The sequence below is a fragment of the Ambystoma mexicanum genome, chromosome 3q, assembly GCF_040938575.1.
Source record: "Ambystoma mexicanum isolate Mex_15411 chromosome 3q, UKY_AmexF1_1, whole genome shotgun sequence".
Lineage (NCBI taxonomy): Eukaryota > Metazoa > Chordata > Amphibia > Caudata > Ambystomatidae > Ambystoma > Ambystoma mexicanum.
Window position 1 is genome coordinate 3438140 of NC_090926.1, and position 16504 is coordinate 3454643.

Consider the following 16504-nt stretch of genomic DNA (forward strand, 5'->3'; position numbering starts at 1 on the left):
CAAAAAGGTAAGTACCCCTTTAGTCAAGACAGTACTTAGATTGGAAGAAGAGGATCCAGCTGGCTTCTGTTCTTGCTGCAGTCCTGCAGATCCTGGGTTCCTGGGCCTCAGTCATGGGGACAAGAGGGAGGAAGTCTGGGGACTCTTACACTGCGGTTGGAAGGTCGGCGGCAGCTATAGGCTCTTTCCAATCAGCAGCTCTTGCGGTTTCAGCTGTCTGTCAATAGCACCACTGTGGTTCTTGGACACTTGGAGGGCTCCCCTTGCTTCTGGAGTACAGCACTCTGGTGACGAGACTCCGGCTTGGGTCGTCCTGCTTCGGGAGGGTCCTCTGGATCTTCTGGAGCTTGGTTCTGGCTTAAAGACGATGCACTCATTTCTGGTGTTTCTGACCCCTGGCTTTTGGTTCCAGCAGCAGCTAGGAAGTACAGCCAGCAGGGAGAGGGATTCCAGTAAAGTTGGTTTTGGGGTCAGTAGGTCCCACCAACCCAAGCGAAGAAGTCGTCCGTTCTGGGCTTCTCTAGTCAATGTGAAATTGGATCTTCAGCACTGCAGCAGGGTTTCACCGGGCACTTCAAGGGTCCAGGAGGTTACAGCAAGCTTCTCTTCCAGTTTCTTCATCAGAGGTTTTGTCCAGTGGTCGACTCTGCCTTCTGTTCAAGAAACCTCACCTTTTATGCAGGTTTCTCCCATTCATATACAGCCTAGCTGACACTCAACAAGCAGGGTGGCTGTCCTTCAAGGACAGCCAGCCAGCCAGCCAATTGGCTTTGGATGCATTAAGGAGACAAAGGGCAGGGTGTTTTGGGCATCTCCCTCGCTTCCTGCCCTGCCAGACACACTGGAACCAGAGGCGGGTTTCAGCACTGAAGCCTGCCAAAGGCAAAAACGAACAAAAGTTTTAAACATGGTTTGGCACAGAGTAAAACCCAAGAAAGACCTCAAGCAAGAAATGGACGACCGTAGCCATTTTGACAAAATTAGCATCCATGGGTGCAATACTGCAGCTGAGGATTCAGCCTGCAGTAAAAACGCACATTGGGAGGAAAATTAAACCACTGCCACCAGCCATTAAATGTTGTGAGTGTAACATACATTTTTTTACATGAGTAAGTAGACAAAGGGGCTACTAAGTAAACCCCCCCCCACCCTCAGCACTCCACATAAGATGGTGTGTGCTGGGTCTACAGAGAGAAAAGATAAGTAAAGTTAATTTCACTTTACCACTCTTGGAAATAGTAGTTTATCCAAGAGAAGGTATTTAAACCTTATGAGAATTCCCAAGGACTGCGACACTGCACTGAAGGTGTTGTGTGTTGCAACACAAAAGTGGATGCCTGTGGAGTTTATTTATTTAACAAACAAGAGAAACTGCTGCATATGGAGTTTGTCAGACTCCAAAAACAAAGAGAATACAGAATTCAAATCAGATCAAAATACATGAGCGAGTGAGAAAAAGGTCTCGCTCACTCCAGGATAAAAATGAAGTCCTAAAGTCCAGCAAAAGAGCAAGGGGTCTCTAAGGTTGAAGGGAATTAGCACAGAAATCGGAATTCTCCCTCACAAGTATCCACAGGACTTTTGACTTCTGCTGCTTTACAAGACGTTAAGCCTCTGAACTGCCTTTTAGCAGGGTTGCGTTTTGGACTTTAAAAACCTTGTTGTACGAAGAAACTGCCTCTAGAACATTATGCTCTGCTAGTATTACACTACCCAACTGTTTTCCTTCCTAAAAATCACCATATTGTATGGTTTCGCTAACCTATTTCAGTTACTGTATTACTTTATGGGTGCGCGTTATTACCGATAACTAACAATTGTAACCGTTCAGCAACTACCAACTAAGCAGCGGCCTTTTGAAAGTGTATATATAAGTAGTCCTATGTGTTTTAGTTTTGTGCTAAGTACTTAAAAGTGTATCTTCTGTAAATATACATCCATTTTATTAATGTATGTGTTTCTTTGATGTGCATTGCTAACTAGGTTCAGTGTACTTGACTACAGCTCTCTGCCACCTCTACAAAGGTTCCTGAATAGTACAGACTGATACAGAGTTGGGGGGATCTACAAACCAATGGGATAGCTTAGTAAAGTGTTACCTCCAAGCAGGACTTTAGGAAAACACCCTGTAGAGAATTACGTGTTCGCTCACGCTCTGCGCCTCACTGAGGTCACGCAAGCCTTGTTTCTGTCCAAGCAGGGCTGTCGCGGGACCGCAGTGAGGCGGTTGGAAAATGGCGGGAGAGGCAGGTGTTGGCTCTCTGGGGGCTCTCTAAATAAACAGATTTGGATTTACCTGGCTGTGTGTGCGCAACTTCCCTTTACTGGCTACGAGGAGAACAGGGAGCCCCCACAGAGTACAGGCAGCAGGGGCCTCTACCTTCAGAGCGGAACCGCCAACGAAGCGGAGCGGGGGCCGAACAGCAGCAGCAGAACAGCCGCCTTTGCAGTGTGGCCTGATCGGACCGTAACTGATTGGGGCCGCGCTGCCAGGAGTGCGAGGTGGCTCTGCAGGGAGACAGTCTCCCTAGCCCTGCTCCAAGCCTCCGAAGCCCTGCTATAAGCGAACAAAGTGCAACCTATCCTGTTTTGGGACCCGCCCACCCAGCTCTCATTGGATATCGAGGTGAGGAGCAGATAAGAGGGAATAGAGCTGGGCACACCCAGAGGGGGAGGTCCACTCATTGTCCTAGCAACCGGTCTCATTGAATAAGAGTCAAGGTATTAAGAAAACAGGCCTAATTGCCAGAGAAAGCTGTTTCAGCAATAGCAGGTCAAGCAAAGGGCACCTGCAAATTGGCTGTAACGAATAAAAAGATTCAAAAGACAACAGATTCTGTAGACACTTGGCCTGGTGATAAACAGAAGTTTGTACAAATATATGTACTGGATAAGGAACATTTAATACAGGAAGACACATAAAAGTGCTGGAGAATTCGTTATTCACCACAGAGAACTAGCAGAAAACTAACAGAAAAATTCCCTCATTGACAATGGCTGCAGCAGGCATGTCCCCACCACCGCCTTTTCTATCAGAACCGGGCACTCCGGCAATAAGATGGGACGGATGGAAAAGGCTGTTTGACACTTACCTGATTGCCATAGGGGGGGAAAGTTTGCTCCAGCAAGAAAGGAGGCCATATTGCTCCACAATCTGGGTACTGAAGGTCAAAGCGTTTATGACGGACTACTTGAACCTCCACAAGAGGGCCAGGGGGACTTGGATCAGTATTCTGTGGCAGAGATAAAAAAAATTACATTCGAGAGACGCACATTTTTCCAGAGGGCACAAGATCCACAGGAACCAGTGGAAAATGTTATTGCAGCCTTAAGGTCCCTCAGCCACACATGAGTTTGGACCGCTAACAGACTCACTTATACGGGACCAACTAGTCCGGTGTACCAATAGCATGAAAATACAGGAGAGATTGTTGTTAAAAGATGTGTCACTGGAGACAGCTGTAGAAACGGCAAGAATTATGGAACAGACCCACAAGTATATGTCTTCTATGAAAGGCGACAAACAGGAAGGTGAAGTAGCTGCTGTAAGAGGATTCCGCAAGGGAATCTCTAACGAGGAAGTTAAATGCTATAAATGCGGGAGCAACCGCCACATATCTACTAGTTTCTTCTGTCCTGCGAGAAACATTTCATGTTTGAAGTGCAAAAAGAAGGGACACTTCGTGAGAGTCTGTCGGGAATCGGGACTGGTGCAAAACATTGAGTCTGACGGAAGGGTACCTGAACAGGAGGCGAATTCAGCGACGTTGCAAAACAGTCAGGCCAAACACGTGCTGGAAGTATCCGAAGTTTTACATAAAAGAGGTGCACCAACGGATGTATTCATGGTCAATGGTAGAGTGGTAATAATGAAGGTGGACAGTTGTTCGCCTTGGATCCTCATGTCGAAGGCGACATTTGAAGATTGTATGCAGGGCGATGTGAAACTATTAAAGGAGCACCTAATAGAACCATATTCTTATGGTAATGTGAGAATTGGAGTTTTGGGGAAGTTCCAAGCTTCCATTTAATACAAAGGGAGAAGCTGTTTGTCAGAAATGTATGTCACTCAAGAAGGTTTGTGTCTCCTGGGGTGGGGTGAACAGTGTAAATTGGGAATCAGAATACAAAGAATGCCGAAGAACCTATTGCTGTGGCTGAGCTGAGAGACAAATGGGAGAAGGAATTTCCGATGGTGTTTCAAGAAGAATTAGGGATTCTGAAGGGATTTGAACATGAGATACGGTTAAAGGCTGGTGCTAGTCCTAAGGTGCACAAGGTGAGGCTAGTGCCTCACGATCTGAGTGAGAAACTGAAATTGGAAATTGAGTCATTGTTGCAGAAAGGAATCATAGAGAAGAGTGAGAGTTCAGAATGGTTGTCACCGGTGGTGGTAGCTGCAAAGTCAAAAGGAGGCATTAGGCTCTGTAGATCTGCAGCACGTTAATAGGAACATTTTAATAGATGGACATCCCTTGCCGATAATTGGGGACACGTTGTCAGTCCTAACTGATGCCAAAGTATTTTCAGTAATTGATCTTTCTCAGGCATATCAGATTCCTCTGAAGGAAGACTGGCAACATTTAACAGCATTCATAACAATCGTTCGGGCATGCCTCGGCAGCGGCCGTATTCCAAAGAGCAATGGAGACTGTAATGAATGGAGTAAACAACATTATTGTGTTTCAAGATGATATGTTGATATATGCGAGTTCCATCAGAGAACATGATCTGATTTTGAGACAAGTGTTAAGCAGATTGAGTGAGGCTGGGTTAACTGTGGGGAGGAGTAAATGTAAGATAGTGGAGGCGGTGAAATGTGCTCTCGTGCCAGTAGATGGAGATCAAGTTAGATCATTTTTTTGGATTGGCCGAATTTTATCATAGATTTGTGAAGGACTTTGCCAAGGTGTCCACACCTCTCAGAATGCTGCTTAAGAAGGGTGCAAGGTTTGAGTGGATTCCAGAGTGTGATGCAGCCTTTGATTGTATTAAGCAGGCGGTGAGTGATGCACCCTCAATTGGAAGGTTCGACCCCCAAGGACAGGATTGTCTTGGTGGTGGATGCGAGCATGTTGGGTTTGGGCGTGACTTTGGTACAATATGACGGGGACAACGCAGAAAGAGTCATTGCATTTGCCTCTAGAGCACTCGGGGGGGTGGGGGGGCGGAGTATAAGTACTCTGTTTATAGAAAGAGAAACGTTAGCAATGTTTTGGGCTGTGAGTCACTTTAAATATTTTTTGTGGGGGAAAAGATTCATTGTCAGGTCGGACCACAAACGGTAGCGGAAGGAGAAGAGCATGAGGCTGACAGTTCATGAGGAAGTGTGATCACTTAAGGGACGCCAGGACAGGAGAAGAGCAGATTTACCTGCAAGTTCTGAATTGGTCATGTGTTCACACACCCTGTCTGGCTATGGCTGCATAGAGAGAGACTTAGCAAAGAGAAAGGTTTCCCCAGGTGTGCCTCTAGCTGTGACTGCAGAGCGTGGGTCGTTCTGCAACCCGAGGCCCGTGTGCAGAAGCAAACCGAGCGACAGAGGAGTAAAGGAGACTCCCTGTGGTCGAAGCCAGATGGGAGAGACACCTGCAGCAGGGGTTTGTGTCCCAAGTGCCTGAAGTAGTAGTAGTAGCAGGAAGAAAAGTTTGGAGGTGGAAGTCGCTTGCAACCACAGTGTTTTTCTAGCTGGTGAGTGAAGCTCCGTACTCCAATTAACTGAAAACTCCTTGCCGGTAACTGTAACCAGCTGAATTAGAACTCTCGTAGAAGTGGGAGCGAGTAAAAGTTGTTTGTTGCCATGGGAAGTCTTAACATCAAAGGAAATGTATTACATGCACGTTTAATACAAGTGAAAGTGCTCAGGTATAAGAAAAGATTTCTATTTTCCATTATTGCACTAAATAACTGAGTGGTTTCGTGTCTCCAGTTAAGAGGGAGAGCGCTGGATTCAATCACTCGAAAGGTGGAAGCCGACTTTCACAAATTGTTACAACAACAATTACATCAAAGAAAGGGCGCGTATGGATGATTTTGATTCCGATCCAATTTAAAGTAACACTCTGTATGAATGAAAGGGAACGAAAGTCCTTACAGTTCTTTGAAGTAAAAAGTCTACATCAAAGAGTGGTCGCGCGTACCTAAATTTGCTTCCTTTGTGAAATCGGAATCTTGTAACATCCAGAACAAGTATTTTGTAATTGTAGACGTTGCTGAAGTAAAGAGAAGAGAAGAGCAAGCATTACCCAATCCAGTAGGCAAATCCTTTCTTAAGTGAAACCAGCCCTATTAGGATATAACCACCTATATTTTGAAGTTGTCAAAAGTTATTACAATTCCAGTGTCCTCTGATAAAAAGGTGACCAGGTTATCAAGAGCTGGAAGAGTGGCAATACAGCTTTGATGCATCTGTTCGAACCAAGGTGTACATAAAGATGGGTGCTTGCAAAGGCCACATTTACAATCTGTAATGCTGAGACTGTTGAAGCAGTCTGCAAGCAAAGGCAGATTATATTGATACCAGTAAGACCGACAGAAGAGGCAAAGTGGCTGCCCCTTTCTTATGGCATAGGCAGGAAGAGTGCCATGGCTACCTGTGGAGGCCGAAGAGTCTTGTCTTTAAGTTGCTTAATAAATCCTAAAAGTACTGAGTTGCAGCAGAGCTAACAGAACTGTGGTTGTCTATAATATTGTCAGGGAACATTATATTGAAAGTGGCTGAAGTAGTAGTACACTGTGAAGCAAAGGAGCCTGCCTCCACAGTGCCAGTAGCTGAAGGGAGTTGCCAAGAGGAAAGCAACCCCCTAAGAAGCCTCCTGAAAAGTTATACTTAAGACACTGCAAATGTTACACGCATATGGACAGTTGCTGAAGTAGATACTTCTGTCAAGTCTGTCCTGGAAGGAGGTTATCCAGGATTCCCATTGGTGCTGTATTCTTTGCTGAAATTGGAAAGGGAACTTTTCAACGGATGGATAAAGAACAGTTACCAAAGGGTTTTTGTTTGGGTGAATTTTTGTTTCTTTTGGAACAGTCAAGAACTGATTCAAGACTTTACTTTTCTTTGTGAATACTTGAAGAGATTGACTTTGGACATTCTTGGGAAAGGGATCTACCCAGGACTAGTCGACGTCTTCCAAGTCACTTGTTATTTGGTAATCGTTTGTTTGATTTACTTTGAATGTTTTGATGATTAATGTGAGGGCCAGCTTTGTGTATGCTTGGAGAATTCCCCTTAGAACCTAGACTAGGTAGGGAACTCCTTGGTAGTGTAGGTTTTCTTTGCACTTATTGTCAATAAAATGTAAAACGCTGAGATAACCACAAGCAGTTGTCCGCCTCACATGACTGACCCCTCACAGGACAAGGTCGGTTTTTGTAAGCTACAAAAGCAATGTTGTGGTCCTCATTATTCTGTTTCAGAAGGTTTATATAGAGATTCAGTTGAATGGTTAAAGGGCTACAGACAAAATATAGCTTTCATGCCCCAGTGGGAGGGGGAGGGGGGGCGGATGGGCCTAAATAACACACTTTGTACTCTGGCAACACTATTCTAATAATGCAACAATTGATCTACTCTGGTACTACACCATACCTGGATTCAGTAAAAATGCACCAATTATTGACAGTTTTTAAAAAGGATAGGAATTTCTAAGCAAGGTGTAACTTCATAGATCAATGTAGAAAGACTGTTTAGGTTAGGAACATTGGCAGAATGCTTTCTTTAAAGTAGATCTGCAAGTCTGTGTGAGGATCCCCCCCACCTGGGCAGCCTGTAAAGGAAAAGTTAAGGTGTAGTTTATCTTGCTTATTACAGCCCAGTCCATACATGTTCACTAATGCTCTGCTTTTCTTTGAGGCCCCAAAGTACTTGAGATGCCACAAGGGAACAGGATCCAAGATGGCTCTGGGACCTCTGGATAATTCTTGAGGCTGGAAGATGCTCTTCCTCGTCACAGTACCGTTGGTGCCTTGGCAGGCAAAGTGGTGGAGTTTATTTGCTTTATTCAGAGTGACCCCCTGAGGATGGACCCCCTTTGGAAGGAGTCGCTGGGATTCTGCGGTCAAGAGAAAAGTAGGAAACAAGCAGTGTCGGAAAGGCAGCACTTTCGGTCTTCGCAGTGGTCTCCATTGGCGGGTCGTTACTCCAGCTGTCCCATGAAGGTAAAACGTGCTGTGGACCCCAGCAAGGCCTGGCTGAAGAAGATAAAACCCTTGGGGACCAAGGATGACTTTTGGGGGCAACTGGAGCAGGGGGAGATGTAGGTGTCTGGTTTGGAGACTTTGTAGTTTACCGACTTCGGCTCTTCAGTGCTGCAGCTCCAGCACGGGTCTCAGGATGGCTTCTGGCGACATGTACTCAACTACTGAACTGTGGACCGGACCCTCGGGACGTCGTCTTTGGATTTTGGTGGCGGAAAACCCACCAGTGGACACTCCACTGCACACAGCGACCCTGGATCTTCTCTGGCGGAAATAAGTGATCAGATGTCATGCCATCTTCGGGACTCACAAATACCCCTTCACCGGACGGCAGGCACGCAGTACTGGCTTCCAGGGTATTTCGGAAGAAGATTACAGAATTACCAGGAGGCACAACAGGTTTTACATGTCTTGAAGGAGGAGACTTCTAACGTGGACCCTTCCGGAGGAGACGTTGGTGCGGCGCTGATGGAACCGAGTCGGGAGGGCAGGTTTCGCACAAGAGGATGCCTGGAGGCAGAATATACAAGAAGCTTAATACCCCTCCAACAACGAAATAAGGACATAAGTTTGCCGAAATGTACTGACTGATGTGGCCATAGGCCCCAGTTGGCCTGTGATATTTAGCAGTGTTCAGGGGGGGAGGGAGATTCTAGGTGAGACGGTGGGCGAGGCACCAGTCACCCTTGGTGGCCCATCACAAGGTAGGCATCTCTGAAGGAAGATGGTGGTCCGGGGGGGGGGGGATTGGGCAGGAAGCAGAGGAATGGGAGAAGGAGGGAGCTGGGTGAGAAAGTTCCATGCAGAGGGGTAGCGCGTCTGTCCTCGTAAACGAGATGTTGCAAACCCCAATGGTACCACAGGAGGCATGGGGTTAGTCAGGAGACAGTTTGTGAGAAGTTGGACGTCAGGGGCCTTATCTGAATTAGAGTGGTCTGGGCATGTGTTTAATCTCCTGCATGTTCCACAATGATAATGGGGGCGGGCCGACGTACTCAAGATGGGGACCTTAAACATTAAGGGTTGGAACTCACCCACTAAGCGATTGCTACTTGGGAGGGAATTTCGCAACAGGGGGTCTAGATATAATTGTGGTACAGGAGACAATGTTAACTCGCAGAGAGGAAATGGCGCATCCCATGGGCTCAAATTGGGCAGGTCTTCTGGACCTCGGTCCCCATCAAGAAGGGCGGAGTCAGCATCCTCCTTTATCGGAGGGTTCGCCTCGGTGAACCTCTGGTCTGGAGGAAGGTGGATGGGAGGGCCCTTGTGGTCTCCGGAACCCTGGAGGGAGTTCAGGTGACCGTCTCCACAGTATATTCTCCAAGCACGGGACAACACAATTCTTACAAGAGGTCATGGTGGAAATACTTGCCTGAACAGTGGGATTGCTTTTGTTGGGGAAGACTTTAATATGTGGGCAGACCGATCCATGGACCACAGTGGTGGCCAAGGTCAAGCTGGAGGCGGGGAGACCCATACAAAAGGGGCCTCACTGGTTATATGACGGGTCAGAGCCTGATTGACGTGTGGATGGAGGGCCACCCTGTGGTTAGGGCGTTAGCTTCTTTCCCCCAGCCCATGAGACCAGAACAAGGATAGATTATTGGTTCGTTCATCAGCAGCACATTCAAAGGGTTTCCACTAGTGATCTTGTCCCTATTAGCTGGTCGGGTCACGACATGGTAGATATGGGCATAGTACTGACAGGCCTTCAACTCGGGAATCCCTATGGTGATGTAATGATATGCTACTGAAGGATGTTGCCTTTGTCAAGGAAACAAGGGAGGTGATAGACGATTACTTTTGCTTCAAAGGCACAGGGGAGGTGGAACTGGGTATGGTCTGGGAGGTTGCCAAGGTGACCTTGAGAGGCCTCCTGATAAGAGGGGAAACAGCCAAGAAGAGGGTTAGGACCCACAGGATAGAGAAGCTGAGGAGTGAGATCTGTGGGTGGGAGGCGATCCGATTCGGATGGGGGAGGGAGAGAAGAGAATAATTTACGAATGGCACATGGAAAATACCGGGAGTTGAAACAATTGGCGGTTGAGAAAGTGATCTTTGGCGTACAGTTCCTTAAACAGCGATATTATGAGACGGGAGACGAGGCAGATGCCTTGCTTGCGTCAAGGCACAGGGGACAGAGGGATAGGTGGGTATCGGTAGTTAGACTCCAGGGGGCAAAATTGTTGAATAATATCCTGTCCTCGGGAACGGCACCCCCCCTATTTGGTAGAACCTTTATAACTGTTTTATACCCAAGCCAGGGAGGGACCCCAAGAGTTGAAAGTCGTACCGCCCGATCTCTTTTAAACATTGATGCCAAGATCTTTACCAAGATTCTGGCCACGAGAATGGAGGGGTGCATCCCGAAATTGGTCCACTACCACCAGGTGGGGTTTATCCAGGGCAGGCAGGGGGCTGATGCATTGTGTAGATTGTGGAGATTGTGATACATTGTGTAAAATGCTACATTTGAGTCAGCAGCGAAACACACTATTTGTTGCCTTGGATGCTGAGAAAGTGTTCAGTCGCATGAACTGGGGTTTTCTCTTTGGGGTGCTCTGTAAATATGGACTTGGCGACTGGATCTTGAAGGGAATTGCTTGCATTGTGTACTTCTCGGGTAGCTTATGTGATGGTCAATGGAAGGCTCTCCAGGCCTTTTGACTTGAGGAGGTGCACTAGTGAGGGCTGCCCTCTCTTGCCTCTCCTGTTTGTGCTCACGATGGAGGTGTTTGAAGAGCGGCTCAGGAGGGCCCCCGAGGTGGAGGGCATTATAGTCTGGGAGAGGAATTTAAAGGTCAGGCTTTATGCAGACGCCCTGTTGCACCCAATGAGCTCAACCCTGACAGCCCTAGCAACTATTGAGGAGTATGGGCTTTTTTCAGGCTTTAGGGTCAATGGAGAAAAGTCAGTCATCTTTCCCTTCTCAGGAGATGACCAGAGGGATGTTGAGGGGCTTTGGCAATGGAACATTTTGGGTTTCACTACACAGGCTAGTCGATGCACTGCATTTGTAGGTGAGCCAATGAGTATGTGCACGCTAGAGTGATATGGTATAGTAGATTGTTTGCAGGCTTTAAACTGAAATGCTATGTGTATAGCACACAATAATATTGTTTTTAGTGTAACAATTAGAAGGGAGGTGACAATTTAAATGACTAAAAGCTAAGCAAATGAGGCCAATGTTCAGTTTGGTTTATCACGAGCAGTAAGAACGTCGCAAAACTAGATCATTAAGATTATCTTAATGTGGGATCTCATTTTGACTAGGTTATCAGTAGAACATGAACTATTAGCAAGTTAGATGATCAAACTTTTGTTGAAAGTATATTAACTTTAAGCACCTGTGAAGATTCAGCTAGATGTCCAATTCTAAGGCACATTAGCATAACAAGGGTTATAGTTTGAGATGTATTGATCCGGTTAGAATATTTGTATGTATATAAGCAACGGGGCTCCCGGAGGAAAAAAAGGAAATCGGGCAAAAAAGAGGCTGTGTGAATTGCTAACAACATAAATTGGAATGTTTCAATGCATCTTATGCAATGGAAAATTCTGTTTGGATAAGGAAGCATGCTGTATTGATAAACAAATTGTTAAATTACAATAGGTTGACTAATGGTTGATTCTTTTTATTTTTATCTCTTTATGTTTTCGATGATAAGGTTTATGCTTCTGTTTTTATTTCATAACCCTAATGTTACAAAATGTCATTGATTTTGTGATCTAACCATGTGTTATGGTGATTATATTGCTCTCTGTAAATCACTCTCTCTGCCTCGAAATAATGTTTAGGTATCATTGGCATGATCAGATACATATTTTACGTTTTTGGTCGACTGACAAAGATAGTCAGGAGTTGATGATTTATGGTTAAACTAGTAAGCATTTGGGATACTATCAAGAATTTGAGATACTATTAGTTTTGCCTAATACCAGAATGGTCGAAACACGTGTTGGCAAGAGTTGGTATAGGCTGACAATGGTTCTAGTTGAATATGACCATTGAAGGAACTAGTATGTACTAAGAGACCTGTGTAGTCCTATTTATTCTGGAAAACGCATCATTGCCGTTTAAGGTATAATAAATACCTTTAGAATCTAACGATCTTAGTCTTTATTGAGGATTGTAAACTGGCGCATTGTGTTTAGATGGATCTTAAATCACATTACGCTATGTATGTGAAATTATGTAATGACTTGATGGTCTGATACCGAATAAAAGCATGATGACTGACTGGAAAAGGGTTGCATATTGCATTTCCATTCACTCGGAATAATCCTCGAACCTGCAACTCCTGGGCACCTCACTGTAACAAACCGCAGAAGTTCGATCACCCAGTGACTCCCAGACGACCCACAATCACCTGGGAAGATCGAAGCTGGGGGTAAAGTAAAAGTATTGTGCCCGCCTTCTCTCCCACACCCCCACCCATGTCCTCCATAAGGTAATATTGAAAAGAAGTCAATTTCTCTCCTCCTTCCATTCCCCTTCTCGTGTATCCTGCCCCTGGGTTAGCCTTGGGATTGGAAGAAAGGAAATGTATCTGTTATAATTGTTGCAGAACTTTAAAACAATAACTACACAAGCCTATTGAAACCTACCTACAGAGACTGCATTCATCTTAGGGGTTGGACTTCTTATGTTGGGTTATTGTGTTGGGATTTGGATCCATCATTTACTGCATCTAAAATACTTCTCTGCTTTGCGCAATAGGTTTTGATGTATATTTGAACCTATGGTGGCTATATGTACTTTTGTATCAGTGTTGTGTGATAATACTACATTTTTCCAGTGTGGTCAGAAGACCTATAATAAACTATTGTTATACTTGACTGTCTACATTGAATTATTGTGTGCCATACTGTGTGGATTGATTGATTGAGGGCCCCGACACCACTCATTCTCTCCTGAGAATAAGCCTCAACTGCTTTCCATTGCTACCTTGATTGGAGTTCCCTGTTGACTAGATCTAGGGTGGCCTCCTAAAGTCTGTCAACCAGGCTATATTATACAGTCAGTCCCTCGCATCCTCCAACATATGTGCACGTTGAGAGCCACACTATTGTTCTCTAGCACCTTGAAGCGTCTTTTGTACTAGATGGAATTACAATAATCTCAGACCAAATAATCGGACAGACTCAAAGAATATGGCAAAGTACTACTTTATTATCAATTTAATAAAGTGGGGTGATCTCAGACATCGGGCTGTTGCATAGGACCTTGATTACATGAAGGTCTTGTACCCCAATATGCACATATATGACGTCATTCTACGTGACAAAATACAAAACCTATCGAGGGATGGGATTGATTTAAGGGAACATACCTACTTATAGAGCATATAAGGATTAGTGCATCATTGGCTACCCCTTGTCTGTTGGGGAATCTGTGATCACTGCGCCCCCATAATGTCGACTATTAAATTGCAGACTCCCATTATGGTGCGGCGCAGTGATCATATAGATCACTGTGCCCTGCATCCCCATACCCGCCTCTACCCTCTATCCACATACGGTTTCGGTGGCACACCGTGAAGAGTGCCGCTGTCTCTCTTCCTGCAGCACAAGTTGCGTCGGTCGATACTGACACAGCAGGGCCTTTTTAAAATGTGTATGTTTGTAACCTCTTACCCCGCAACTCCTGTTACTGCACCCAAGCGGAGCGGGGGACACCCCGCAACCCACGCTGTGCTTGGGCTCCGTAATGGGAGTCAGGATTTTGTGCACACCGAAAGTCGCAGTAACTGCGGGGGCACAGTACTGGAGTCGACATGTTTGTATGATTCCCTGTAAGGGCCCGCTTTGAACTACCTCTAAATACATATAGTACTGATTATAGCAGACGAAGCAGTGGATTGGTCTATGCTACTTTGCATGTTAGGTTGTCCCTCAACCCCACTGATTGGTTGGCATACTATCCCAATTTTTGACATTTGTCTCTTTAGTAGCACGTACGTGAAACAAAACCTAGGTGTTTGAATCCCAACAAACTACTCCCCCATTTTCCCAATTAGTCCATCTCTCATTGGTAGGCTATCATCCAAAGTCTTCAATTTGTAGTTTGACCTTGTGCTGCTCATTGTGCTGGCATATTCAAGGGAGTGTAAGCACACCACTATTTTAGCTTACGGCTCTAATGAATAGCCTTTGTTTTCGACTTCTGAGTCACTTGTGAAGAGACCACGAATTTGTCAATTTCAGCCTTTTATTTACTGCTATTTGATTTAATTATGCAGGGTGTTGTTGCTCCTCTTGGCCTATAGGCACATGCTCATTCTATCTCATATGAACTTTGTATGCTTTTAATTGACTAGCAGTTGGCTCTCACAAATGTTGTCGTCTTCTTCCTTCATTCATGAAGAATGTCCCACATTCAGAGCTTTTCCATGTACTTGCTCTGTGCTTTTCCTTTAAAAACAGCATCCTTAATTCGGGGCCAACCTTAACTCATCGTCTGCTCTGCACACAGAGCTGTCTTTCTGCTTCTCCTGATTCTACAGCTTTGGACGGTTTCTGAGGTAGCTTGGTTAAGTTCAAAGTGAGCCAGCGTCTAGTTTCCTACTATGGCCGTCATTGCCACGTTATTTATTCTTCTATAGCAAGCTTCTATACGTTATTTTTCTACCTTGTATTACTCTGTATTTACAGTTGTAAGTAAGTTACTTCATCTTCTTTAGATCCATGATTACTCTTAGTGCTTCAGTTACATCGTTACTTCTCAATATTTTCATATCGTTTCAGCATCAGTTCATTTATCCTCTTTATAACATCCCTTTGTCCTAGTCAGATTTTGATTTGACGTCTGTCCATAGTATTCATTGATGCATTCCGACATCTTGGCAGGCAAAATCCTTCCTTATAACAACTTTCCATATAACAGTCTACCATACAACATCCTTTCAGTGCGAGGGTACATTCTGAATGGATGGCTGAGTGCATAACGTCTCTCATACACTTGATGCGGTATAGGAACAATACAGGAGGTTCCATTTATTGCTATTCTTCGACTGTTCCAATACGACAGCAGTGAGGGGGCGGGAACTGGCAAGATAGCGTCTACTTGCTCCTCTACATTATATATGTGGGAACTTCAGAGAGTTCTAGGATGGAATGGGCATATAAACCTTTTATCCACTCAAGATGAGAACCGTTTAGGAGCATAACACATACAGGTATGTGTGTTATGCATTGGACTTCTTGTAGCTTCTTCATGTCGGCAGAGCAACTTTTTTACAAACCTGTTCCTTCAAAGCTACAAATGAGGAATTTACCCTAAATTTTATTTTCCCTACAGGTGGAAGAACTGGATAGACTGGTGACCGAAATGGCTGGCTTCAAACGGTAAGGGGCAAGGGGGAGTAGGTGGAATAACAACAAAAGTGTTTGCAATAGATGGCTTGACCCATCTCAAATGGTGAATGTTGATGTTACCAAGCTGGTAAGGTTGGCTGTGCTAGTCTGATGATTCAGGCAATATGTCTTACAGATGGCCCTATTCAGCGATCAATGATTCAATAGCCAACACTTAGAATATTTTTGCAGAGCAGTGTTAACAGAGGAGCCAAGTGACCAGGGTTCCCACCAGCTGGGCAATGCACCATGAAAGCTGAGGAATACATTTCTGTGGGTTGCTCAGGATTACACTGCAGTTAAATCACAAGGAATTGGGATGATGCCCTTTTTCATTCACTGCTGCCCTCGCTGGAAAGAAGTTACTGCAGTGCAGGAGTAACCGAGGACCTCCTGGGCAAGAGTGATCTCTACCACCTCACCTGGGCGGTTAAAGATCAATGCACGCCTTACAGCCGACACAATTTCGTCTAGGGCACCATTTGCTTCCCCTCGTCTACCTTTACTACTTCATCTTTGTTTTAAAGGTGAACTTTACACAGAACCAGGCAATTGAGGTGAGCAGTTTGCAATTATATTATCCCCTCTGTAGCTGGTGTGCACTCATCCGAATTTCCAGGCTCCCTGTATAGTTTTTTTTTCTCCATACTGCTATCCGCTGGCTGCAATAATGGAAGGCTTAGTCTTTGTATCCTATGTATCCATATACTGGAGTCTTTCCCTTACATACTTAACCACCAGCTCCCTTTCCTTCTACCACAAGGGTAGCCTGTAGAATCGCAGGCATTGGGAGCTCCATCTTGGAAAACATGTGCTAGTATGTCACTTTCATCTCGTCCGATGCAACTGAAGTGTCTGGTGATAACTTGTGTGTGTATAGCCCTTGTTAAGGCTGTTTCTACACAAATCTTTGAGGGCTGTATAACGCCCAGCCCAAAAGGGA

At 45.2% G+C, this 16504-nt stretch overlaps 1 protein-coding gene across 3 annotated transcripts in view; it reads left to right on the plus strand.

Annotated features, from left to right (window-relative positions):
• ADSL (adenylosuccinate lyase) overlaps window positions 1-16504 on the plus strand; it is a 262886-nt gene that overhangs the window by 167298 nt on the left and 79084 nt on the right. For all 3 annotated transcript variants that reach the window (XM_069652920.1, XM_069652919.1, XM_069652918.1), the window contains one exon: window positions 15506-15552. In XM_069652920.1, the coding sequence (XP_069509021.1) occupies window positions 15506-15552 (47 nt within the window). The remainder of the gene's footprint in view (window positions 1-15505; window positions 15553-16504) is intronic.